Genomic DNA, 25,231 nt, shown 5'->3' with positions numbered 1-25,231 from the left:
TGGGGCGGCAGTTTTAATCGAATCTGCGCCCGGATTACAGTTTTACTCGTGCGACCGCCAGGGAAAAAGGGGCGGATTGGCAAACATTTACTCGAGCGATTAAAATGTAAAGATGTTAGTTTTGGTAAATTTAAGTCCTTTGAGTATCTCGCCGTTGTTATTCATGGAGATTCTCACGTTCTCGTATTATCCGTGTATAGACCTCCTAAATATAACGTCTTTCCTTGAGGAATTCTCTGACTTAATGTCAATTTTAGTTACAAACTATGACGCACTCTTAATAGTCGGCGACTTTAACTTTCATGTCGACAATCAGTGTGACCAAAAGGTAAAGGAATTCATGAACCTCCTGGACTCTTTTGATTTGAGGCAGCTCGTAAATCAGCCTACACATAAAGCAGGTCATACGTTAGACTTAGTGATTACTAAAGGACTTAAAGTTGATATAAAGCAGGTCACTGATATCGGTCTATCAGACCATTTCCTTCTACTATTTAATATAGAAATAAAGATAGAAAACGCTCATGAGAAGCATTTTGTTAAAAAACGCTTCTTTGACTCATCAGCAGCTTTAAAGCTTACAACTATTCTAAGCAATCAGTCCGTTTATAATGCCAACTACAATAGCGAGGATAATGTAAATAGTAAAGTGGAAAACTTTAATTCTAAAGTAAGAACTGCTGTTGACATAGTTGCACCTGAAAAGACAGTTACAAAATCCTCTAGTACTGTTATTCCATGGAAGACCCAAAGAGTGTCTGATTTAAAAAGAACATGTCGTAGAGCTGAGCGTAAATGGAGGAAAACTAAACTAACTATCCATTATGAGATATTGAAGTTAAAATAACAGAATACAATAACACTGTCCGTCTTGAGAGGCTGCTATTTCTCTAATATTATAAATAACAATGCTAGTAATCCCAGAGTCTTATTTTCAACAATTGACCGTCTGTTAAACCCAGGTAACACAAAGGAATCCCCCAGAATACTTCCAGTGAAACCTGTGAGAACATTGCTGTATTTTTCACTCAAAAAATTAATGATATTAGAGATAACATAGTATATCTCCCCAACACTGCAGAACCTCCAAAGCCCCGGTACTCCATTATAAACAAATTAAATGCTTTCACCAGGATAGATTTACCTGAATTACATAGTATAATCTCTCAACTGAAACCTCCACCTGCGTCCTTGACCCAATACCAACCAGGTTTTTCAAAGAAATATCAGGCGTGCTAATTGACAATATTCTGGACATAGTTAATTCATCATTAGATACGGGGGTCTTTCCAGACTGTCTTAAGACTGCTGTAGTTAAACCCCTGCTCAAGAAAATAATCTTGACCCCTCTGCCTTTGAAAATTTTAGACCCATTTCTAACCTGCCCTTCTTAAGTAAAATTCTAGAGAAGGCAGTCATTATGCAGTTAAATGACCACCTCAATAAACATGCTATTCTTGATACATTTCAGTCAGGCTTCAGAACAAATCACAGCACAGAAACTGCACTTGTTAAAGTAGTAAATGACTTATGGGTAAATGCAGACAGAGGCCATTTATCTGTTCTCATCCTCTTAGATCTGAGTGCTGCATTTGACACCATTGATCATAATATTCTTAGAAATCGCCTTAGTCAATGGGTGGGCCTCTCTGGCAGTGTCTTAAATTGGTTTGAATCCTACCTGGCAGGGAGAAAATTCTTTGTGAGTTGTGGTAATCAAATCTCAAAGACACATGATATCCGATATGGTGTTCCACAAGGCTCTATCCTGGGTCCGCTGTTATTCTCAATCTACATGCTTCCGTTAGGTCAGATTATCTCAGGTTACAACGTGAGCTACCACAGCTATGCTGATGACACACAGCTGTACTTATCTATAGCACCTGATGACTCCGACTCTTTTGATACACTAACACAATGTCTTACTGGTATTTCTGAATGGATGAATAGTAATTTTCTCAAACTAAATAAAGAGAAAACTGAAATTTTAGTAATTGGCAATAATGGATTCAATGAGGTTATCAGAAATAAACTTGATGCACTAGGATTAAAAGTTAAGACGGAAGTAAAAATTTAGGGTAACCGTTGACTGTAATCTGAATTTTAAATCGCATATTCATCAGACCACTAGGACAGCATTTTTTCACTTAAGAAACATAGCTAAAGTTAGACCTCTTATATCATTGAAAGATGCTGAGAAATTAATTCACGCTTTTGTTTTCAGTAGACTAGATTACTGTAACGCACTCCTCTCAGGACTACCCAAAAAAGACATAAATCATTTGCAACGAGTGCAGAATGCAGCTGCTAGAATCCTAACTGGGAAAAGAAAATCCAACACATTTCTCCAGTTTTGATGTCACTACACTGGTTGCCTGTGTCATTCAGGATTGACTTTAAAATACTGCTTATGGTTTATAAAGCCTTAAATAATCTCGCTCCATCTTATATATCGGAATGCCTGACACGTTATATTCCAAATCGTAACCTTAGATCTTCAAATGAGTGTCTCCTTATAATTCCAAAAGCTAAACTTAAAAGAAGTGGTGAGGCGGCCTTCTGCTGTTATGCACCTAAAATCTGGAATAGCCTGCCAATAGGAATTCGCCAGGCAAATACAGTAGAGCACTTTAAAACACTGCTGAAAACACATTACTTTAACATGGCCTTTTATAACTTCACTTTAACTTAATACTGATACTCTGTATGTTCAATTCTTCATAATAACTATTCACAGTGGCTCAAAATCCATACTGACCCCTACTCTCTTCTGTTTCTTTTTCCGGTTTTTTGTGGTGGCGGCTGCGCCACCACCACCTACTCAAAGCATCATGATGCACCAACATTGATGGACTGAAAGCCAGAAGTCTACGTGACCATCATCATCAGGTCCTTCCATGAAAACCCTAAATACAAAGAGGACTGTTTGATTTATGTTAGGTAGATTGCCCAGAGGGGACTGGGCGGTCTCTTGGTCTGGAACCCTACAGATTTTATTTTTTCTCCAGCCTTTGGAGTTTTTTGTTTTTCTGTCCACCCTGGCCATCGGACCTTACTCTTATTCTATGTTAATTAATGTTGACTTATGTTTATCTTTTATTGTGTCTTCTATTTTTCTATTCATTTTGTAAAGCACTTTGAGCTACATTTTTTGTATGAATATGTGCTATATAAATAAATGTTGATTGATTGATTGATATACATGGACAACCTTGTTACAAGCCCTCCAAGAACATTCTAAGCTCCAAGAAGGACTCCTTCTTCACTGAGTCAACACCACAGTTGTTCTTAATGGTACCTACCTTGTTTTTAGACAGAATGTTTATTCATGGTTGCCTAAAGGGTGTTCTGGGACTTCCCATTTTGGCCTGTGTTCATGATTTTTCATTACAAAAAATGCCAAACACCACAGTACAGAAAAAAAGTGCAAAAACGATTTAAGCTACAATTATAAAGCCAGTTTCAGACTAAGTACGTGGCATTGGTGTGGTACTTTATCATGTCCTACTATGACCATATGATTGGTGAATTATTTAACAGATTCAAGCATTACAGGTAGAGGCAATCCTTGCTGAAAAATCTAAGGTGAACTGTTGCTCTGCAGAATAGAATGATGTTATCGAAGGGGATACCTATCAGGCCCATTACCGCACCTTCAAGACACTAAATGATCTGGACAAAGAACTGTCCAACCAAGAGTTAATGTGCCCATCTGTTTCAAGCACATTCACAATGGAGATTAAGGGAATCATAAAATCTTTTACGTAGCAATTATATAACACACATTACTAATTTATGATAAGATACATTGTCAAAGTCATTTTATGTTTGTAAATATTTTAATACCTTTCTGTCCATAAATATGAAAGGTGTGTTATGGGTGTGTTACCATTTATTGTGATTTTGATTATTGTAAAGTATGAATTTAACAGCAGTGTTATGCAAATTATCCTAGTTTTCTCAAGCAACAGCTCTTCCATATTAACTCAGTGTTGGTACAGAGAACCAAGCTGCTCATGTGCATTCTCCGTTACTAAAGGCATAGAGTTCCACAGTCAGAATGTAACACTGACAATGTAAATAAGCTTGAATGCATAGTAAAATTTTTAATTATTTTATACAAATTTCAACTGTATGTATTCATTGTTGCATTACTCGACATTGCTATCCAGCGCTGCAAGGTAATGTACAGTATTACAGGCTGCTATCTCATATCAACACATCTCTTCTATCACCATCCTATTCATACTTTTAGTTGACTTGCTTACAGTGTCACCAATGAAAATGATAATGTTTTGTCAAAGAGAAAGACCATCTTTTCCTTTTTATATATGGAGTGTTTTTACAAGACCTATTACTTTGATGTCACACTGAAGGAGCCAGTAAATGTATGTCAGGAGAACCTAAAGGTTATTTTAAATCTTTATGCAAAGTAATTTTTACTGCTCTCATATTACAGTGTAAATGATCAAGTTAACACAGGCCCCATAGTTGTTTCTTTTTCTTTAATTAGCAGCCAAACAATGAGACACAAAACAAGCCACCATATGACCAGCTCCCCTGTACCCATTACGCAATATCTGAAATTAAAGAGAGGTGTTGGACTTGGTAAGGTTGATCTCTCAGGTCACCAAAACATTCTGACGGTGCTCTTAGAAAGAACAGAAAAACAACAGTTTTCGAAATGTGTGTTGTGGTAGAATGAGAGCAGCAACAAGCAATGAAATTAAATAACGGGTTTAATTAATAGCACAATTGGCTTCTTATTCTATTAACACTAGAATTACCAGAGCCTACGAAAAAACTCGTAAATCCGTCCCACCTTAAATCGCTTCTTAAATCCCTTCACACCTTTCCACCAGCGTCCTTTGTCCTCTAAATGTGCTGATAAAGAGAAGCTAGAAGCAGCTGGCTATTCCATCCCCCCACCAATTTAGAACGTGCACGAACTTCTCTCAGCTCATGCCTTGATTGAGTATCTGGGAGTAAATTGAAGTTTTAGAGTGGAAATAATAGATCGTTATTTGGAACACACGCATTTCATGTCTGTTCCGTTTCTACAGTAATCTGTGTAAACACATTGTTAAAACAGAAACGTTTTTTTATATTCTAGTAGTAGATGACAAAATGTAGGCATAAACTATATAATGTATGAAGCCTGAAGTCCAAATATCAAAGAAACATTTTCACAGAAGGTACAAATATAACACAACAGTTGCGCTTTTATTCAAAAATATAACTGCAGAAACAAAAAGCCGCCTTAACATGCGATATTGACACCCGTTTATTATGATTGCCTCCGTGGCGCAACAGATTCATCTGCCAACTGGGAACCAAAAGGTTGCGAGTTCGAACCTGCACTACTCCGTTTTGAGAAGTAAACTGCTCTTAGTCTTACTATTTTAGAATAAAAGCAGACATGAAATGCGTGTGTTCTAAATAACAATCTATTATTTCCTCTCTAAAACTTCACTTCACTCCTAGATACTCAATCAAGGCATGAGCTGAGAGAAGTTCGTGCACGTTCTAAATTGGTGGTGGGATGGAATAGCCGGCTGCTTCTAGCTTCTCTTTATCAGCACATTTAGAGGACAAAGGACGCTGGCGGAGAGGTGTGAAGGGATTTAAGAAGCGATTTAAGGTGGGACGGATTTACGAGTTTTTTCGTAGGCTCTGGTAATTCTAGTGTTAAGTCAAGTTGGGGAGCATGCACTGGTACAGTGCGTTGTCGCATCCACCACACGACGAAACAACTCGGGATCCCAGTTGGCAACCCTCCAGGAAGACACGCGGTCCAGTCACACCCTCTGGAAATGACCCTCTATCTGCCGCAGCCAGGTGTTATGTGGGTGACCCCTTGGCCTGGTCCAGCCACTTGGGTCCCTAGCAATGAGGATCTTACAAGCAGCACCACCCTTGGAGAAACGCGCCACTGACGCTCCCTCACAATGCAGATAATGTGCCTCATTTAGGACTCCATGAGCAACCGCTCATTCGACACAAAGTCAAACCAACGGTACGCAAGGATTCTCCGGAGAGACACAGTACCAAAGGAGTCCAGTCTTTGTCTCAGGTCACTGGATAGTGTCCATGTCTCGCAACCAGGACTCTAAAAACTTGGACCTTCATCCTTTTGCACAGATATTGGGAACACCACACACCCATTTTCAGCAACCTCATGACCTCCCATGCTCTCCCAATCCGTCTACTGATTTCATAGGAAGAGTCACCAGAGACATGAATGTCACTGCCAAGGTAAGTAAACCTCTCAACAAGGTCAACATTCTCTCCGCAGACAGACACACTGCTAATGGCTTTGCCCAAGAGGTCATTAAAGGCCTGGACACTCACAAGCCCAGACACTCAGAATTCTCACTCAGTCTCTCGAGTGCCCAGATCAGAGCCTCCATTGACTCCACGAAGATCACAGCATCGTCAGCAAAGTCAAGACCTGTGAATCTTTCTTTACCAACAGATGCCCCACAGCTGCTGGACCCCACGACCTTGCCCAACACCCAGTCCATGCAAGCACTGAACAGAGTAACAGCAAGAACACACCCCTGATGAACCCCAGAATCAACTGGGAAAAACACAGAGGTTCTGCCTCCACTCTGCCCAGCACTCACAGTACCAGTGTATAGGCCGGCCATGATATCCAGCAACCTTGAGCGAATTCCGCAAACCCTCAGGATGTCCCACAGGGCAGCTCGATCAACTGAGTCGAACGTTTATGAAAATCGACAAAGGCTGCAAAGAAACACTGCTGATATTCACGTTTGCATTCCACGAGAATCCTCAGTGTAAAGATGCGGTCGATGGCAGACTACTTAGGCGTAAAACCAGACTGTTCCGGCCAGGTGATCACCCTTCTTTTCCAGATAGGGACAACAAGTCCCGTTTTCCAGTCAGCTGGGATGATGCCAGTCTCCCAAATGGAAGCAAACATTGCTTGCAATGCCAGGAGGACAGCCTTACTTACCACCAACCTGGAGAAGTTCACCCTGGATACCTTCGATCCCTGTAGCCTTCCCCCCCTCAGTTGGATCACCACCTGTGCAATCTTAGTGAGACTGGGTGATTCACAGCTAATTGGAGGATCAGCCTCAAGAACCGTGGACACAGAGATATCCAGCGTCCTAGCCAGAGGATCAGCTTTGAACGACTGCTCAAAGTAGCCAGCCCAGTGGATCACAACTGCACTATCATCCATAAGGACTGATGACGACTGCACTATAACTTTAAGGCAAATTACACTGAGTCTACAGCAAGCATGTCAAACATGCGGCCCGCATGACAGATCCTAGTTAGCACTACACTTGTACAAAATGATTACTATCGTTTGTGATTGAATCATTCTGCATCTTCGGCGTTACATATGGACTTTTCTTACTTCTGCCTTCTGATAACAGCACGTTTTCCCATGGCATTACGGTACCGGAAACGTCATCTGCTAGTATAGTTGCAGCCACAAAGTCGCAACTGAAGTGCTAGGCTGCAGTCTCAGCCTACTACCGAGCCGCAAGAGAGCTGCCAGCAACGGAGAATCACTCAGTGAAGGGCTACAGCAAAAAGGCTGCCCCCCTTCACTGAGGACACTTTTCAGAACGTTAGGCGGGTTGGGCTTTGCAGTAGCACAGAGAGAAGAGAGACCGCGGTGAGAGATTATTACAACAAAGTATTTTTATGTTTCTGACAGTTTCCCTGTATGACACGAGTCCACAGAAATCTCAAGTTACTACGAAGTACATTCAGCAGCAGATACTTTCATTACAACGAAGTGACCGTGAAATGCTTGAATGAATCATCCACAGAGCAGTTAGTTCTGTGGTTACAGCTCAGTTGGGGACATTTGCACAACGATCCCCAAACAGAAACATTGTAAAAAATGTTCTTTCTTCGAACATTCCTCGTACTGTTTTTTTACTGTTTTTGTTTTGTGTGGTTTTAAGTGATACCTTTTCCTTATTGCTCGTCAACATTTGAAAATCATCCACTGGAATTTAACTCATTGTCACCCTTCTATAGAAATGGCATACTTGCTATATGCAAAAAAGAAGAAAAATCTCGGGTTGCAAATGTATGCGAACTGCTGCATTTGATGGCGCCGAAAAAGCCATTTTTATGTGGTTGCAGTGATGCTTGTTCAAGAAACATTCCTATTAATGCGGCACTCATTCAAGAATATATGATGTTTTAAACTCTCTTGGGACCCGGACAAACAATCTCACACGTGGCAATAGCTCTTCGGGACGCATTTCAGCGTGTCGTTCCTGTTGGGTGGGGGGGATCCCAGATCCCAAGAGAGTTCAGAAACCTCACAATATGAAGAAGAAGAAAAGGATAACTGTGCTGACCACAACATGTTTCCGCATTTAGATAATGTTCACATTGAATTCCTTCCACTCAATTGCACGGCAGTGCTTCAGCCATTGGATTTGGGCATCATTCGCAGCCTGAAAATGTATTATCGCAAGGAAATGCTGAGAAAAATTCTCGTCAGCATAACCTGTAGACAGGAGAAGATTAAACTAACGTGAAAAAAGCTATTGAAGCTGCTTCCATTTCCAACATCCTATCTTTGTGATGCACGTTTTCTGCAGTGACAGCAACCAAAACGAGATTACAGAGTAGACTGAAAATAAGCAACACACTTCGCATTTCACTGTCTTCCATCCTCCCCAGATGGGATCGTCTGGATGCAGGAAAATAAGCTCAGGGCTCTCACTGATTATGCATTATGGTAAACTGTCTTCTATTACTATATTATAACTTAATAATAACAGAAATGTAATGTAAATTATGTATAAAACTGCCCTACAAACCTGCCCATAATCACAACACAAACTCCAACCTCCAACAACCCACCCATCCCTGGAAAAATGTGCTTCTAGTAAAGCAAGCCTTGGTGTCAAAAAGGTTGCGCACCACTGGACTACACTACTGTCTGGGCTGCTGAGACTGGCCACTGATCAGAACTGACCATCACGAGTAGTAATAGCTTGCATATTTTCACGTTTTTTTGCTCTAGTTTTATGTCATTTTGAGCTAGTATTGTAACAGTTAGTGCAGACTACAGCTAAAGATCTGAAGTGGACGCGAAAGGTGGTGAGTTGTTTATTACCGGATTTTTGTGATTTTGAGTTTGTATAATTAGTGTAGGTCAGGGGGCTTTTTGCATATCAGCTTATTTTACAATATTAACTTTGAAGTAAACTTAGTAAAGCAAAATTTGATTTTTGGAGGATTTGTTTTCCAACATGTATTACTGAGCAATGAATTCAGTAAGTGTATTCGCGATTTCAGTTCACAAGAACAGGACTTTGTGCTGTTTACGTCACCATACTCTTACAACGTTGAGAATGCACCTGAGAATATCCAAATGGAATTGATTGAACTGCAGTCAGATTCTATTCTGATGGCAAAATACAATTAAGTTGGTGTGCTGGGCTTGTATGCTTACCTGCCACCCACGTATGTGCAGATCCATAAGTTGGCATCGAGAGTACTGTCTATGTTCGGAAGCACTTACCTTTGTGAGAAATTGTTTTCGTTAATGAAAGCTACCAAAACCCTACATTGCTCAAGACTTACTGTCGACCACATTTCATCCCTCATAAAAGTTGCAGCTGCACAAGTTTTCAAGTCTGATATTGACAAACTGGTTACTAACAAGAGTTGCCAAGTGTCGGGACAAAAGAAACAAATCTCACACTGTAAGACTCCTATATAAGCAATGAATATAATATAATGAATATAATATAATAATATAAGGACTTGGCTAAGAGGCTAAGGCTCTAATTGTACGCTGTTGTACGGAGATTGTATGGAAATAAATTGCTTTTCTTTAAACTTTAAGTGTTACATATTGGAAAGAAAGCTACAGTAACTTTGTATAATAGTATTTGTTACAGTGCGGCCCGCTGACGCACATATGGCAGTCGAAGCGGCCCACCAATGGTAGTGAGTTTGACATGCCTGGTCTACAGAATACTAGTGTTAATTTGAAGAAGAAAAAAAATCAATAATTTACTAGCAGCATTAATTATGATGCAGATAATAAACTTAAGATTTTATCAAATGCTACTTACCGTCTCTCTAGCATTTGCTGAACTATGTTTTCAGCCTCTTCTGCCTGATCTGGATTCACATGTTCATCACATACATTTCGCAGTTCACTTGATGGATAAGACTTCATCGACTGACATCTTCGTCTTTGCTCACCAGCCCGTGTCAGAATACTAGCTTTCTATGTTGGAGAACAGAAAGAAAGAAAGAAAGAAAGACTTGAAGTCAACTTTATTAATCAAAAATCTCAATATCTAAATCTAAAAATCCAAATAAATAAAAAGAAAACAACACAATTTTGTATAAACAAAAAATACAAATAAACTTTTAACTCAATTTTCAATTTTCCTGAAATTTACAAATTGCTTCAGTAGTACACCATCATTTTACAAAAGTATCAAGATTAACAGTTAATTTATAGAAATTATTTTCCAAATCAATTTTGGCTTTCACTAGGGCAGAGGTGTCAAAAATCAAAGCTTGTAGACCAGATGTGGCACTTAGATCTTTATAAAGCAGCCCGCTGTAACAATATTCAAAACATGTTATATATAGCTCACGATGACCATTACTTGTTCCAATGACCCCGTTTAATGTGCATTTGTATATAATTTACACCTGGTAGTAAAATTGATTTCCATGTCCTGTTGCATGTATTGTTGCATCAAACTTACATCGATGGATTAAAGGCCAGAAGTCCATGTGACCGTCATCATTAAGTCCTTCCATAAGAACCCTGAATACAATGAGGACTGATCATTTTTGTTAGGTAGAATGCCTAGAGGAGGCTGGCCGGTCTCATGGCCTGGAACCCCTGCAGATTTTATTTTTTCTCCAGCCGTCTGGAGTTTTTTTTTTTGTTTTTTTTGTCCTCCCTGGCCATTGGACCTTACTTTTATTCTATTTTAATTAGTTTTCTCTGATTTTAATTCTTACTTTTTCATACAAATAATGTAGCTTAAGGTGCTTTACATGATGAAGAAAGAGAAAAAAGACAATGTGCTATATAAATAAATGTTGTTGTTATAGGTATTCTGCAACAGTTGTCTAGTATATGTCTCAAAGAAAGTAGTCCCAATATTTTCTGTGCCACACCACAACATTGATCCAAGTCAAGTTATCCCAGGCTGTTTATTGTTTTTTAATTTTTTTTAGAATCTGTAACTTTAAGGTCTTTTAAAAGTTACTCTTGAGGCCAAATGATATTTGCAGAACTCCACTGAATATGAGGCTCAGAGAGATGCCACACTAGAGTAAGCTCTAGTAAAAAGAGTACAAACCAGAAGCAGACAGATTCCTGGGGATAACTATAAGAGTGCCTTGTCAATATATAGCTCTCCCACCTGTCCTAAAAAGACACAGGCAAGTGACCTCCAGGACTGACCTGTCAGGTTGTACAAAGGTTTTGTCAAAGACTGTAACCAAAAAGCATTTCTTCATCTTAAGGTTCTGTCCTGCTTCAGCCAAAGGCAAATGGAGCACACACTGCCTTAGCCTTTGCTTTGCATAACATTAAAAAGTAAATTGCTCTGGATACCTAATAAGAGTTCAAGAGGAGGTATAATGCACATTAGTTTATGCCACGTGGAAGAGGCAAGTACATTACTGATAATCAAACCTTTTCCTCTATAAGAGAGACATGGTAGCAGGAATTGGCAGCTCCCTAAACAACTAATCAATGAATTGGGCACTCCTTTTTACCTCTTTGTCTCAAAGCCTTCATTTCCAAGAAAGACTCTTTGGGTATTTCAAGACACCCTTTGTCCACTCCAATCTTGAGGGTTATTTATTTAGAAGGTGATTCACTCCATGTCCAATTTCTGGCGAAGTTTCTTTTTGCAGATGAAACATGTTGAAATCTTTCCAGAACAACCACTATCCCATATTATACTCAGTTCCCCACCTACATTATAATGTCATCTTCATACAAAGCTGTTCGAAAATATAGGGGACACTAGGAATATAAAAATATCCAAATATTCTCATTATTTTAACAGGAGTTCAGCAGCCATTGGAATACACCATTCCCAACAAAGAACACCCTAGTCTAACATCCACCCCTAATTACTATAAACAAAACACTAAGATCACCACATTGATTTTCAGCACACTCTGAATGTCACTATAGTGCATCTTTATCTTCGAAATTAACCCAGATAATAAACCAAATGCCTTTAAAATGCTTCATAAATAACCATGGTTCCTTTCAAAAGATTTTTCCTGCTCTAGAGAAATGAACCGAATATGCAGACAAATAAGCTTATAGACATAGACTTCATCTCTAATTGGAACGATATTATTACCACTATTACCCTAATAGGAGCACAATAACTCAGGATGAACAGAGCTCATTACTTTTCTTAGTCTGATTGTCAGTGCTTTGGGCTTGATTTTGTGGGTTTTGTTGAGCAGTCTCACTGGTCTAAAGGTACTTATGTCACACACATCCATAGCAAAAGACTACACTGCTTTCCAACAGCTCATTATCAGTACTCCTACATCCAAATGTTCCTATAAAACAGCCATGATATCAGGTCCTAACACATTACAGAACATTTTACAAAACTCAACTGCAACACTATTAATTCCCACAGACTTCCCCCTATTTAGGCTCTGCATTGTAAATGTTGTGTAAGCTCTTGGAGAAATGTACCTTTCTCAAACCATCAAGAAAAAAAACACAGGAATGTCTTGTACAGTAGAATTCCCTCACAATTCCTTATAGAAAAGTTAAAAATAAATGTTCACAGCCCTAGAACAAATTTGAACCACTTCTCTAAGTTCTTTACCATGCCAAGATCTAAAGCTGCGTATCATTTAGGTCTGGCCAATATATAAAAAAATACTCATAGTCTGCTGGAGTGCAAACTCTTACTCTAAAATTTGAAAAGAGTACTGTTGGCAGAACTGGTGAATTTGCTCTTATAATATGTGCCACCATTACCTCAGAGATACCCTACCTGCTTTCTCCATCGTGTACAGAAAAATAAAACTGTCTTTAAAATAAAAATTAAGTAAAAGCTTGTTAATAAAGTGAGAGGTTTAATGCTGCAAATTAGAAAAGACAAATTCACAATAACTACTCCATAGTCAGAAAAAAAAAAAAAAACATCAGCAACAGAAACTAGGTTAAAATCATGCTTAAAGTATACATCTGATCCAACCTGGCAAGAGAGAGTGTTACCTGCACCCATGTATATCTTTTCACACCCCCCAGCCTCCATTCATTGTAATCTGCACAGCCTGTAGCTCATACTGGTTTTCATACACAGATAGGACCCAGCAAATGGTAGACAAGACTCTAAATGATTTCTTCCTAGGTCACCATCCAATGTATAATTAAACCTCCAACCCAATTATATACAATCATATCTAGTTATCGATGATAAAGTATAATAATGTATTATTCAAAGAAGCAAAACACTCCACTCAATCTTTACCATCCATGGGTGCATACATATTAATAAATACAAAACCACATTTTTCAATGACCATTCTTAACACAAGTAAACAGATAGCCTTACACCACCTCAGTTTCTAATAAAGCAATACAATTCAGGTCCCTAACTAAAAGGATCAGCACTGCCATGTTAAAGAGATTGCATATAAATATTTTGGATTTTCTTTTATTTATTTATGAATACCCCCAAACATTAACATTTATATTTGTATTCTGTTAAGAAAAGGATTATGAACTTTATTTTTTCTAGTTTATCATTGTTTTGAGGAAGCAAAATTTTGGTAGTGTAAATTTCTTTAAAAGAGAAGGTGTCAGATTCAAACAAACAGTTATTTAACAATCATCACATGACCAAAGGTATTTTTAAAACAAACCTGCTTCTCCTCTTTTACACAATATTACATAATATATAATGTTGTATCGTTATATATACTGTATATAGAAAATCAATTTTAAAACATAAGGAGTTTCATTGCAAAACACAATGAATGCCAGACTCAAATCTTCAGAACCACTGACGTTAAAAGACTAATAGTGCCATGGAATATAATCTTTTAGAAAACATGTGTTGTACAATTGTACATTCAGACGTAAGCTTTAGTTTCAGAATGTGATAAATGTCATTTCGCTTTTCGTACAACTCAATATATACTTTTATCCAATTTGTTCCTTCCCAACAATCAACAGGGCAGTATGAGGTTTCACTGATGGGTGCATTAGCTAAGTGTTTAATTTGCTTTTTGGTGAATTACTGTTAATCATTTTACTCCACTGACAGTTACCTACTGCACCTCATTAATATTTGTTTGTTTTTTAACTACTCTTGCATTTCTAATTTTGAAAATATGTTAATAAAATTGCACAATTTTACATTGCCAACATTCTATTTGTATTTGATTTGATGCAAGTGAAACTCACCTTTCTCAAATCGGCTAAAATGGATAGATAGCATTTTGCAATGAAACTCTTCAAATATTCTTTATGGTTAATCTTATTTGCTTGAACACAAACAGTCAAGAAGAAAGGAAGACAAAAGTACATTTTAACTGAATATTGAACACCACTGCACCATTGTACCTCAGTTAGGAATGGTATACCTTAAATTTAATGTTGTTGCTGATGAGGACATTGCCTTTCATAAACTCACGCTCATTGCCTCGGTTTTCAGTCACAACAGGGAAGGCATGATACACAGTTGTCCGGAGAATACTGACTAGAGATTGGATACGTGTGTGAGGATACACATACGTGAGATTTGGCTCCATGATATCACTAGCAGTTAGTCTTGAAAACAAAAATGATATGAACAACATTTTATCAGTTCTTTAGCAATTTAAAAATAACCTTAGTTTCACAACTACAGATTTGTAATATTTACTTGTACTCTATTCATTTAATATTTTGAACTTCTGATCAAAAACAGATTTTGATTTACTATTGAATAATTTCCTATTTAGTAAAGAATGTTTTGTATCCTCTAGTTAATCCAATACTATAGGGACCTCTGGTACATTTTTGTGAATGGAGATATTTAAAATAAAATGTCCCATTGTCAGTGGCTGTGTGCATATACCAGATACTCATAGAGCAAAATGTACAAATTAACTGCTTGTTTTGTCCAAGTAAGGCGGAGTGGTGGCTCTGAGGCTAGGGATCTGTGCAGGAAAGGTTGCCAGTTTAAATCCCAAAAACACCAGAAGTGACCCTACTCCAATGGGCCTTTGAAAAAGGCCCTTAACCTGTAATTGCTTCTTTCTGGGTATGATGTTAATCTGTATCCAGCCCTGCAAGCACATCCTCCAACTTACAGGGAAAACTTGGGGTTGGTGGCAGGACTGGCTCCAGCCACTGTATTTAAATATAAAAAAAAAAAAATTAAAAAAAAAAAAAACAAAACCTTGCACTGTTCCAGTGTGGTACTGAGGTGTCTCCTGCAGTACTCTGATTCCAATCCAGTTTGCTGGTTTGTTCTGTTGTGGGTGCAGTAACATGCTATCAATACTTGCTCCTAAACTCACTCTCTCTCTATTTGTTCAAGTAAACAAGGCAGAACAAGTAAATAAAGAGAGATATAAAGAACATTATATGCAACAGTGCAAAATTGAATTGGCATCACTAACATAAATTAAAAGTGCTTCTATTTGCCAAACAGAGAATAAATTAATGGTTGTATATCACAAATATAGATTATTACACTTCTTAATTAGTGTTATGTTGTACAGTCATTTACAGAAAGAACATTGCTTTATTACCATTACTAAATTAATTTAAAAAAATATGTCAAAAAATATCTTGGAAAATATTCTGGCAGTTAATGTCTAAAATCTTTTGATGAGTGTATGCCTGCATGGAGGACCTTGTCCAAAAATTCTCACAAAGGAATGGTGATTAATATCCACTGCCTAAGCATAACCAACTACTTTTGAAGCTCCTTTATAAGGAAATGTATTATGAATTATTATTTTTTTGTATTTTATATATGTCTATCACTCCTAATTGTGGATTAATTATTCTCTTCTCTTTCTCCTGGGTTCCACTTCCATTTTTATCCATTGAGCCATGCAAATTCTCCTAACTACATGATATGGTCTTGCAAGAATTCAAAAATATGGCATTATTACACATAATTTCTAGAATTCAATTGCATTTTTATATACCACAGTTGCCTGCGCTATTTATTTTGATTATTTTTATAATGATCTGTTAGGAATAGGGTGGCTAGCTACTTGTTTTATCCTCATGCAACAATTGATTCACCTGTGTTTGTTTGATGTGTTTTCAAACAATGCCAAGTCTCCTTTACCTAAAAGCATAGGTTTTTAGATCTAAAACTTTTTCTTTTGATATTTATCTTAAAAAACAGATTAGTTTGAGTTGACATGACATAAATGCAAAATACGTAAGGACTTATAAGTAATACACCAGTGAAGCATCAATAGTCATCAATTATGTAATTCTTAGCAGCTAAGGTATATTAAGATAAAATCATGCACTCATTAAAACTGTATTAAAAAAAAAACAAAAACAGACTTCTAACTTATAAGGAAAATTAATTTGTCAATACTGTATAGAGATAAAACAAAGACAAAATACAAGCTAAGAAGCCTTTTCTTACTTATCCATTTCCACCTCAGTCTCCCATTCAAGAATAGGAACACCCCTCAGTTTTATGTGGATGTCATAGATTCCTCTGTTAAAAAAATCCCCAGTCCATTTTGCTACCTGCAACATACACATTAAACAGATATTATAAATAAGTGACCAGGAGCACAATCACAGGAGTTTTAAAAATTATATTTAAAAAGGCTCGTGTATGTAAGGATATTTTACACACACACATAAAAACATAAGTTCTGAAACTTTTTAAACACCATTGTAGTTATTTAAATGATTGCAACTGAAATCCACATGAAAACAGAAACAAAACTGTGCTATCTGAGGTGAATGCAGAAAGCCAAAAAAGCACATCCACTACTTGAACCAAACACACAGTAACTGGGCACTTAAATTACATGAATATACCAAAATAAAATGGTACAAATTTGGTAGCACATTAACCGTCCAAGGAAAGCTTTGTTAGGTGAGTGCAGAATATGCCTGCAGAATGTTTCAAAATGTCTTTATTGGTATGACTTATACCACTATTATCACCAAGCTGTGAAAGTTTGAAGGGGGGTGCAGGAAAGGGACAGTTCAGACTCAGTTTCAAGTATGTTCATCTACTTTTTAAAAACAACTAAAGATTCACGTTTGAAATTAAAGGGATTTTCTTCCTGTTATTATAATAATCCCATAAAGAAACCATAATCAAGGCTCAGTCTACAGTTAAATATAATACATTTAGACAATCTGCCTTACACTTCTAAAGAACAGCGTTTTCAGAGCTGAAGCTATGTGGTGCACAGATTTTCATATGGGGGAGGGGGTTGGTCTGTGGGGCACGGTTCAGACACTCTCTTACACAAAAGCGAGCTGTGTTTTTTTTTGTCTTTGTTTTTCAATGTAAAATAGTGTGCACACTACTGCAAGTTCCTTAGATTGATCTAAAATACCTTATTGGGTTCAGAGATATTTGGAAAAAAATCACAGTTTCTGGGTATTCCAGTATTATATTTTAACAGGATTTTATATGGCAAAAATACTCCATCTATCCATCCATCCATCCATTTTCAAACCCGCTGAATCCGAATACAGGGTCACGGGGGTCTGCCGGAGCCAATCCCAGCCAACACAGGGCACAAGGCAGGAACCAATCCTGGGCAGGGTGCCAACCCACCGCAGGACACACACAAACACACCCACCAAGCACACACTAGGGCCAATTTAGAATCGCCAATCCACCTAACCTGCATGTCTTTGGATTGTGGGAGGAAACCGGAGCGCCCGGAGGAAACCCACGCAGACACGGGAGAACATGCAAACTCCACGCAGGGAGGACTCGGGAAGCGAACCCGGGTCTCCTAACTGCAAGGCCGCAGCGCTACCACTGCGCTACCGTGCCGCCCATACTCCATCTATTTTGAAGCAAAGATGAATCTGTGAAATTAACTATATAAAATATTGATTTCTTTGATGTGCTTATACATATATCATCATAATTCACTTCATCATTTTTATTCTGCATTTTCTAAAGGAAGATGTGGAAGTAGTGCTTGTCAGACCAGCTTAGTCATACATTTGTAAATAGTCTCCAGTTCTTTCTAGTGAATTCCTAGATGCTCTAGTACTAAACCCTAGTACTAAAGTAAAACCTCTAAGTTGTGTCTTTGATTTGTTCCTAGGTAATCTCACAATAGACTCACTCTTGTCTTCAAGTCCAATACACTGATAAACAAATATTAAGTAACAACAAACAACAGCAGTATTAAGATTTCATAGAAACAACATGATGCTTTTAAAAAATATCTAGTGTCACGGAATTTTAGCTGAAAGGATCCATACAAAATAAATATTCCCTGTGGCTAAAGGGTTGAAAAGAAACTAGCAAAAAATTCTCATTTTGTTAATATTTTCAAAAGAAGTAATACATTTTAAACAGGTTAGTATAATGCAATACAAATGTGTCCTCCTTAATGAACAGATGGACAGAACTTTTTATATTTAACTGAAACAGATTAATCAAACAACATTCAGCAAGAAAAGTAGGTGTACCAACATAACAAGCATTTTTCTCGGCTAGATACATAGAAACAAAATGACTAGAGAAATATTCACTGAAATAAAATCTGTTCTATTTTTAAAAATGTAAATCTTGCGATATGCAAACATATATTTAATCTGTCAGCATTAGAGAATTCTAGATAATGCTATTCATAATCTCTGATGCCAACTAAGACCTCTCCAGCACTACTTACAAAGTAATGCACTACTGCATATCTGGCACTGCTGTGTATGCCTTGAATAATTTCTTTCAGTACTATTCTTGACTTTGCATTTAATTATGCAAGTAAATTCTCAAGAGAATTACTCTACATTTAGATTTAAAGTGAGTTTTGTCCTGATATGTGTACATGAGATAATAGTAACTGGTAAAACTGGAAGACTTTATCTGATTTTTCTAATGCATACACTTGAAAATGTAAACAGCGACAATAGTGTTACTATTTAAGTATACCAAACTTATGCATGGTGTTATTAAGTTACAGTTTTCATACTTTTTTTATAAACAGTAAAGACAAAAGAAAAGTAATGAAGAAGAAACATTCATATTCATGGTTGGAAAAAACATGATAATAAGGTTATTTCAAGCTAAACAAATGAAATAGCATCAGAAATTGGCTTTGAAAAGATTAATCACATTCTGTCCCCAAAGTGGCTTTTCTTACTTTAATTAGAAAATATGTGTCTGTATAAAACAGAAAATGAGTAGTCTATGTTCTAAGTTTGACTATTTGAGAATTGGCTGTTACTAAAAAAATGACCAGCATGTATGATGTAAAAGAAGTAAAATACATTAGCAAGCTTTACTGTGGGGCTATATCAGAAACTACCTAGCAAAGGTAGAAGCTGGTAAAAGTTAATAATTAAGGACCTTACTGTAAATAATTTTATCAAATTATATGTGAACTGCTGTGTAAAAAGCTTTTTTTTTTTTTTAATTGTTTAATTTTATTTTTGGAAAGCAGAACATCACAATGGCATTCTACTTGATCAAAAAATAATAATAGCATAGCAAATACAATAATTTACTTCAAAATCAGCACAAAGAAACATGTAAAAGTATAAATAGAAAGGGGGAAAAAACAAAACAAGTTTCAACCTAGGAGAAAAAGATAAGATGTGAGCATGGGGGTGGGGGGAGAAACACTTTTTAAATATAAAAGAAAAAGTAATTGTACAAGGCAGTCAGTCATGTGAATTCAAAAGTAATAATAATTTTTTTACATTTATGTAGCAATTTTCTCATTACTCAAAGCTCTTCAGTGGGTGGGTGGGGAGCCACTTCAACAACCACTACTGTGACACATCCACCTGGGTGATGTGACAGCAGCCATTTTTGAACCGATACACTCACCACACACAAGTATTAGGTGGTGAAGTGGTGGGACAGATAGCCAATTTAAGACCTGTTCTGAAGTGCATTAATAAATTCTTCCCATGTTTTAAAAATGTTTTAGATATATCAATTTTATTTATCTGAGATAATATAGAATATCGCTTACTCACTGAGTTATAGAAGGTGGGTTGAGATTTTTCCAGTTAAGCAAGATAGGTCTGTGTGATAGTAAAGTGATATAGACTTTTATAACCAATTTATTCCTATGCACTTTAACACCATCCAGGAATACACGAAATATTATAACAAATGGATTAGGAATAATTCCGACACTAATACTGTCTGAGAACTAAATAAAGATTTTTGAACAAAATTATGTTAATTTAGTACATTCCCAAACCACATGGCATAGGGATTCTTGAGCTAGACAGTAATGCTTACAGGTTGGGTCTTGCTCTGGATTAATTTTAGACAAAGTCTAATATCATAAATGTGATCGATGAGACTTCTAGTTGAATTATGAAATGCTTGGCAAATACAGAACTAGAGTTCCAATCCTCTTCTGAGATGCTAATTAAAAGGATGCTTTCCCACCATTCCCTAGGATTACTGAAATGTAGATTCTTTGAAATATATTTATAAATTGTGAAATGTTGCCTGAAACTTCATCAAGACTAACCTGTATAGCCCCAGGGATGGATATGGATGTGGCATGTGGAAATTGGGGTAGGTTTCTTTTAGCAAAATTTCTACCTATAAAATCTCACCTATATTGTGTACAATTTTCACTGCTTTTAGTTTGCTAAAAATTGGGGTACGTATAATACACAAAACATAATTTTAATTAGCTATTTTCAATAACCCTGCACAGTAGAAATGTAGGTACTTCATTTCATTATGTGTATTAAGCACTTAGTTCTGTCTGTGGTACCGGTTCGCTGTTTGGTGGAACTGCATTACAGTTCCCCCCTCTCATTTCAGACGTCGTCATTCATCTTTCGCTAACCGCTCAGTCCTTGTGCGCATTATACCACATTACAGGCAGTAATTTCGACTTGATCAACAGACTTGATAGTAGTAGGTAGGTGGTCGTCTTGTTCCTTCAGTAGGCAATAATTTTAAAATTATCTCCTACTTTAAGCCCTAATGAAAACAAGGAGAAGTTATACTACAGCAGGAAAGCTGGTAGCAATACAAATGCAGAAACTAATAGCAATTGGGCTGGAAAGAAATCAAGGAAGATACAAATGTGGTTATTTCATATATAATCTCTTGCTTGTGTCTGAGGAGTGCCATCGCCTCTAGCTTAAATAATAATTTCTCAAAGAGAATAATAAAAGATTCTAAGGTCCAACGGTATTTGATCCACGTACGCGATAAGCCACTGCTATCTCAGAATCTGCTTTAAAGTGCTCTCCAATTATTTTAGAAAATAGCTCAGCTGCGAATTTCACTGGGTTTGGACCTTCGATTCTAATATTATTCCTTATGCTTCCTTCTTCCAAAGCAGCAAGTCTGTCTCCGAGTTTTTTGCACTCAGAGTTGGGAGTTGTTGCTTTTTCTTCAGCAGTGGCAGCTAGACTTTCGTCTGTTTCAATCTGAGTCATTAATATCTTCTTGACATCCTCCAGTTGATCAGCAAGTGTGCTCAGTTTAAACGAGGTTTCCTGAATGTGCTCTTCAAATATACCCAGCACCTGTTACAACTCCTGTCGCAGCTTCTCATTTGCCTTTTCCCTTGCCTTCTCATTTGCCTTCTCGCTTTTCTTTATATCTTCCTTTATCTCTTGCATGAGCTCAGCGATCATCACCTTCAGTTCAGAGAGATCAATTCTGCTTTCGTTCACCGTATGTGAGGCAGCAGTCTCTATTGTAGCCGGTGTTCCCGGTTCACGTGGAGTAGTTGAAAGCGCGGACTGCAAGGCCTTTTCCAGTTTCAGATAATCTTCTCCAATCGGCGAGCTATCATGACCTGCATCACTCACGCTTGTATATTCACTCCCCATTTCCGTCTCAGCTGGAGACGATGTAGTGGACTGTGGTCCCGAGGAGTCTGAGCTTTCGCCCATCTGATCCAGGTCAGTCTCTGAAAGGCCGTACCTTGAGCCTGAACTTGGGCTTGCCGATCTGAGATTGGATGTAGCTTTAGTTTTTGTTTCTTTGTTGGCCATGTTAATGTATGCTTGCATATACTGTAGTAGTGTCCTCAGGTTGGATAAATACAAGATATCTCAGGATAATAAGAAGATAATATGAAAAAATAACACCACTGCTAGCGGAGCTCCGCTTCAGACGTCCGTCTCTCGTAACGGACGAGACCAAAAAAATAAAAATAAAAAATATTTTATAACAGATTTTAAAGCGTCTTATGGATATATGCCTTACAATAGGACTGTAAACGAAATAGGCACAAAAACTGTGTCTTTATGCACAACTGGATATGAGAAGTTTCACTTTACCATTATGTTAGCCTGTATTGCAGATGGAGGAAAGCTGCTACCTTTCATAATTTTTAAGAGAAAAACTCTACCCAAAGAAATAAAATTTCTAAATGGTGTACACATTTTTGTTCAATATAAGGGATGGATGAGGCATTAACCACTGACTAGTTAAAATGTGTTTGGGCAAAACATTTCAGTGGTCTAAAGAAACAACGTTCTGTGTTGGTGCTTGATTTTGTTTTCCATACATTTAAAGTTTTCTATAAAGTAGTAACTTAAAAAAAAACAATGTCAGATCTTGTATCTTTCCCTGGCGGCATGACCAGTCTATTACAATCTAAATTTTTCCGTCAATAAACCAATAAAGGATGCTATCCATCATAAATGGAATGCATGGTCAAGCAATGGTGATCCTACATTTGCTGCTGGTGGCCATATGCACCAACGAACACTCTATGAGCTGGCCGAATAGATACTTGTGCCTTGGAATGAATTAGATACGTCTACCATTCACCAGGACTTCCTCAAATATTCTAACTATCTTGATGGCAGCGAGAACGTTTTCTGGAGGATGAACCAAGTGTCATCAGATGAAGATAATGATGGTGATATTTATTACGATGGTATCAATAACAACAGCATTGACTTGACAGCAGAAGATGAGCTTCTTACTAGCAAAAGTGTTGACAACTTTTCATGCAGTCAATATTTATAGTTATGTATTTTTGATTGGGAAATAATGTGATTTTGAAAGAAAAAAAAATTATGCAATATAAAATATGATTATAATAGTTAAAACCTAATTTGAATAAAATCTCAAAAAGTTAAGGGTGTGCATTATATATGATTTTTTTTTTTACCTGAAAATTTTGGGATAAATCAGTAGGCACATTATAAAGGAATGTGCATTATACACAAGATTCTACGGCGATTTCTATAAAGAAGAAAAGTGTGTGGCTGGAAAATTAAACTTCAGTATGATTGTTCTTAAGATGCAAATACACTGCCCATATAAGATATGATAACATAATCTTTACTGATGCCAAGGGAAACTTTGGATGCATGCAGCAGCACTAGCATAAAAAGATGCAGACTCACAGAGAAAATACAATATATCAATCAATCAATAAATAAATGTATACTGTGCAGAAACTACACAATGGAACGAAAGAGCAAAAGCATTTAGTTTGGGACGTCTAGATGAAACAATGAATTACCTGACAGCAATGGGCAAAAAAATCTCCAGAGGTGCTTCTGAGCACACTGTGATAGAATAAGCCTGTGGCTAAAACTGCTGAAACAGAGAGACTCTTGAAGGGGATGGAGGAGATTATTCACCCTGCCTTCCAATTTTGCCACCATTCCTTTTTGCACAACAACTTCCAAGGGTGTCAAGGGTTAGCCATGTGTGTCTTTAGAACTTGTCTCACACGTGCACATGGGAGGCAGCTAAAGGGCTTGCGTAAGGGCAATTCCGAAACAGACCGGGATGTGGCAGATTGCACTGACTCTTTTTATCCCTTTCCTGCTGACCATTCACAGAAGATTCCACCTAGCCCTCTTGACGTCACTTCCAGGTCCGAGCCAATGGAAGAAGACCTTGCCGGCTCCTGTGATGTCACGTCCGGGCTCGAGCCTATGGTTGAAGACCCTTATGAGCCCGACCCCTTTGACCTCACTTCCTGTCTTCCCCTTTAAAAGCCTCCACCTTTTCCCTATTCCCTCAGTTCTGTTTTGGACTCGGTTTTGTGCACATCAGTGCTATCATTTATTTGCCAGGAAACCAAATATATGGGAGGCTGCCCCAAACCTTGCTATGGTTCTTTGTGGAGTTTGTAACAAACTATAATCACTTTGCCAGGAGATAACAACGCGGAACAGTACACTAGCTAATACGGACTGGTAAAACATGTAAACATAATATATAGATCTCTGATTGTCTTAATTCCTAGCATTTTCCAAAGGTTAAATACAGAGTTGGTCTGAGAAGGTATAAAAAGTTGATTATCATGTATAGGAGCAACAGATAGCAGATTTTCTAAATTTACAATCTGTTCTACATTGGTTCTGTATTTTAAGTAGAAGGTGGACAACTGGGTTACTGGTAAACTGACAATAGTTAGTACTGATTGCATTCCCTGCTTTGTGCTCCAAAGAAAATTTAGAACGGGATTTGTTTTTCATTTTAAGACCGGTGTGAATTCATAAATTTATGCCATTTTTCTTATTACACATATCTGCTGCAAATAATGCCATGCCACCTTCTGCTTTAGATCTTTGCAGAGATGCATAGCCATTTTGAATTCTAGATAAATAATGTTATAACAGAGTCTAATTTCTTAAATAATGATTTGTGTATAGGGATGCTTAAGTTCACCACGGTGTCCATGGTGATATGCAATTTTATTAAAAACAGTGCGGTTTGGCTGAACTTTGTGGGTGCGAGGTGCTTCACTGCAAAGCCGCTGGGTGTTCAGTGTGGGAGCTGAACTATTTATTTGTTACATGCATGCACAATCGGCTCAGCTGCTCTCCATTGACATTCTGCGGATCTTTATGTGGAGCACCTGTGCCCACAATGGGATAAAGAGAGTCAGGAGGAAAAGCAAAGAATCAGGGAAAAAGCTCCAAAGAGTTTATGAAGAAAAGTTCACTCAGGATCATGACACAACCAGTGTAATGGATAGAGGGGGCATGGTGGTCAGGAAAGACATTCATGCAGAGCAGTGGCACTCCAGTTACACAATTGCTCCTGCTGATCAATCACAC

At 37.5% G+C, this 25,231-nt stretch overlaps 1 protein-coding gene across 2 annotated transcripts in view; it reads right to left on the bottom strand.

The window, feature by feature from the left end:
* The window catches only part of clcn6 (chloride channel 6), a 245,446-nt gene that overhangs the window by 39,311 nt on the left and 180,904 nt on the right, over positions 1-25,231 (bottom strand). For both annotated transcript variants that reach the window (XM_039756073.1, XM_039756074.1), the window contains exons 17-19: positions 16,641-16,747; positions 14,623-14,809; positions 10,089-10,246 (exon numbers count right to left, since the gene is read on the bottom strand). In XM_039756073.1, the coding sequence (XP_039612007.1) occupies positions 10,089-10,246; positions 14,623-14,809; positions 16,641-16,747 (452 nt within the window). The remainder of the gene's footprint in view (positions 1-10,088; positions 10,247-14,622; positions 14,810-16,640; positions 16,748-25,231) is intronic.

Source organism: Polypterus senegalus, chromosome 6 (genome assembly GCF_016835505.1).
Source record: "Polypterus senegalus isolate Bchr_013 chromosome 6, ASM1683550v1, whole genome shotgun sequence".
NCBI classification, from domain to species: domain Eukaryota; kingdom Metazoa; phylum Chordata; class Cladistia; order Polypteriformes; family Polypteridae; genus Polypterus; species Polypterus senegalus.
This window is presented reverse-complemented; position numbering and strand designations above follow the sequence as displayed.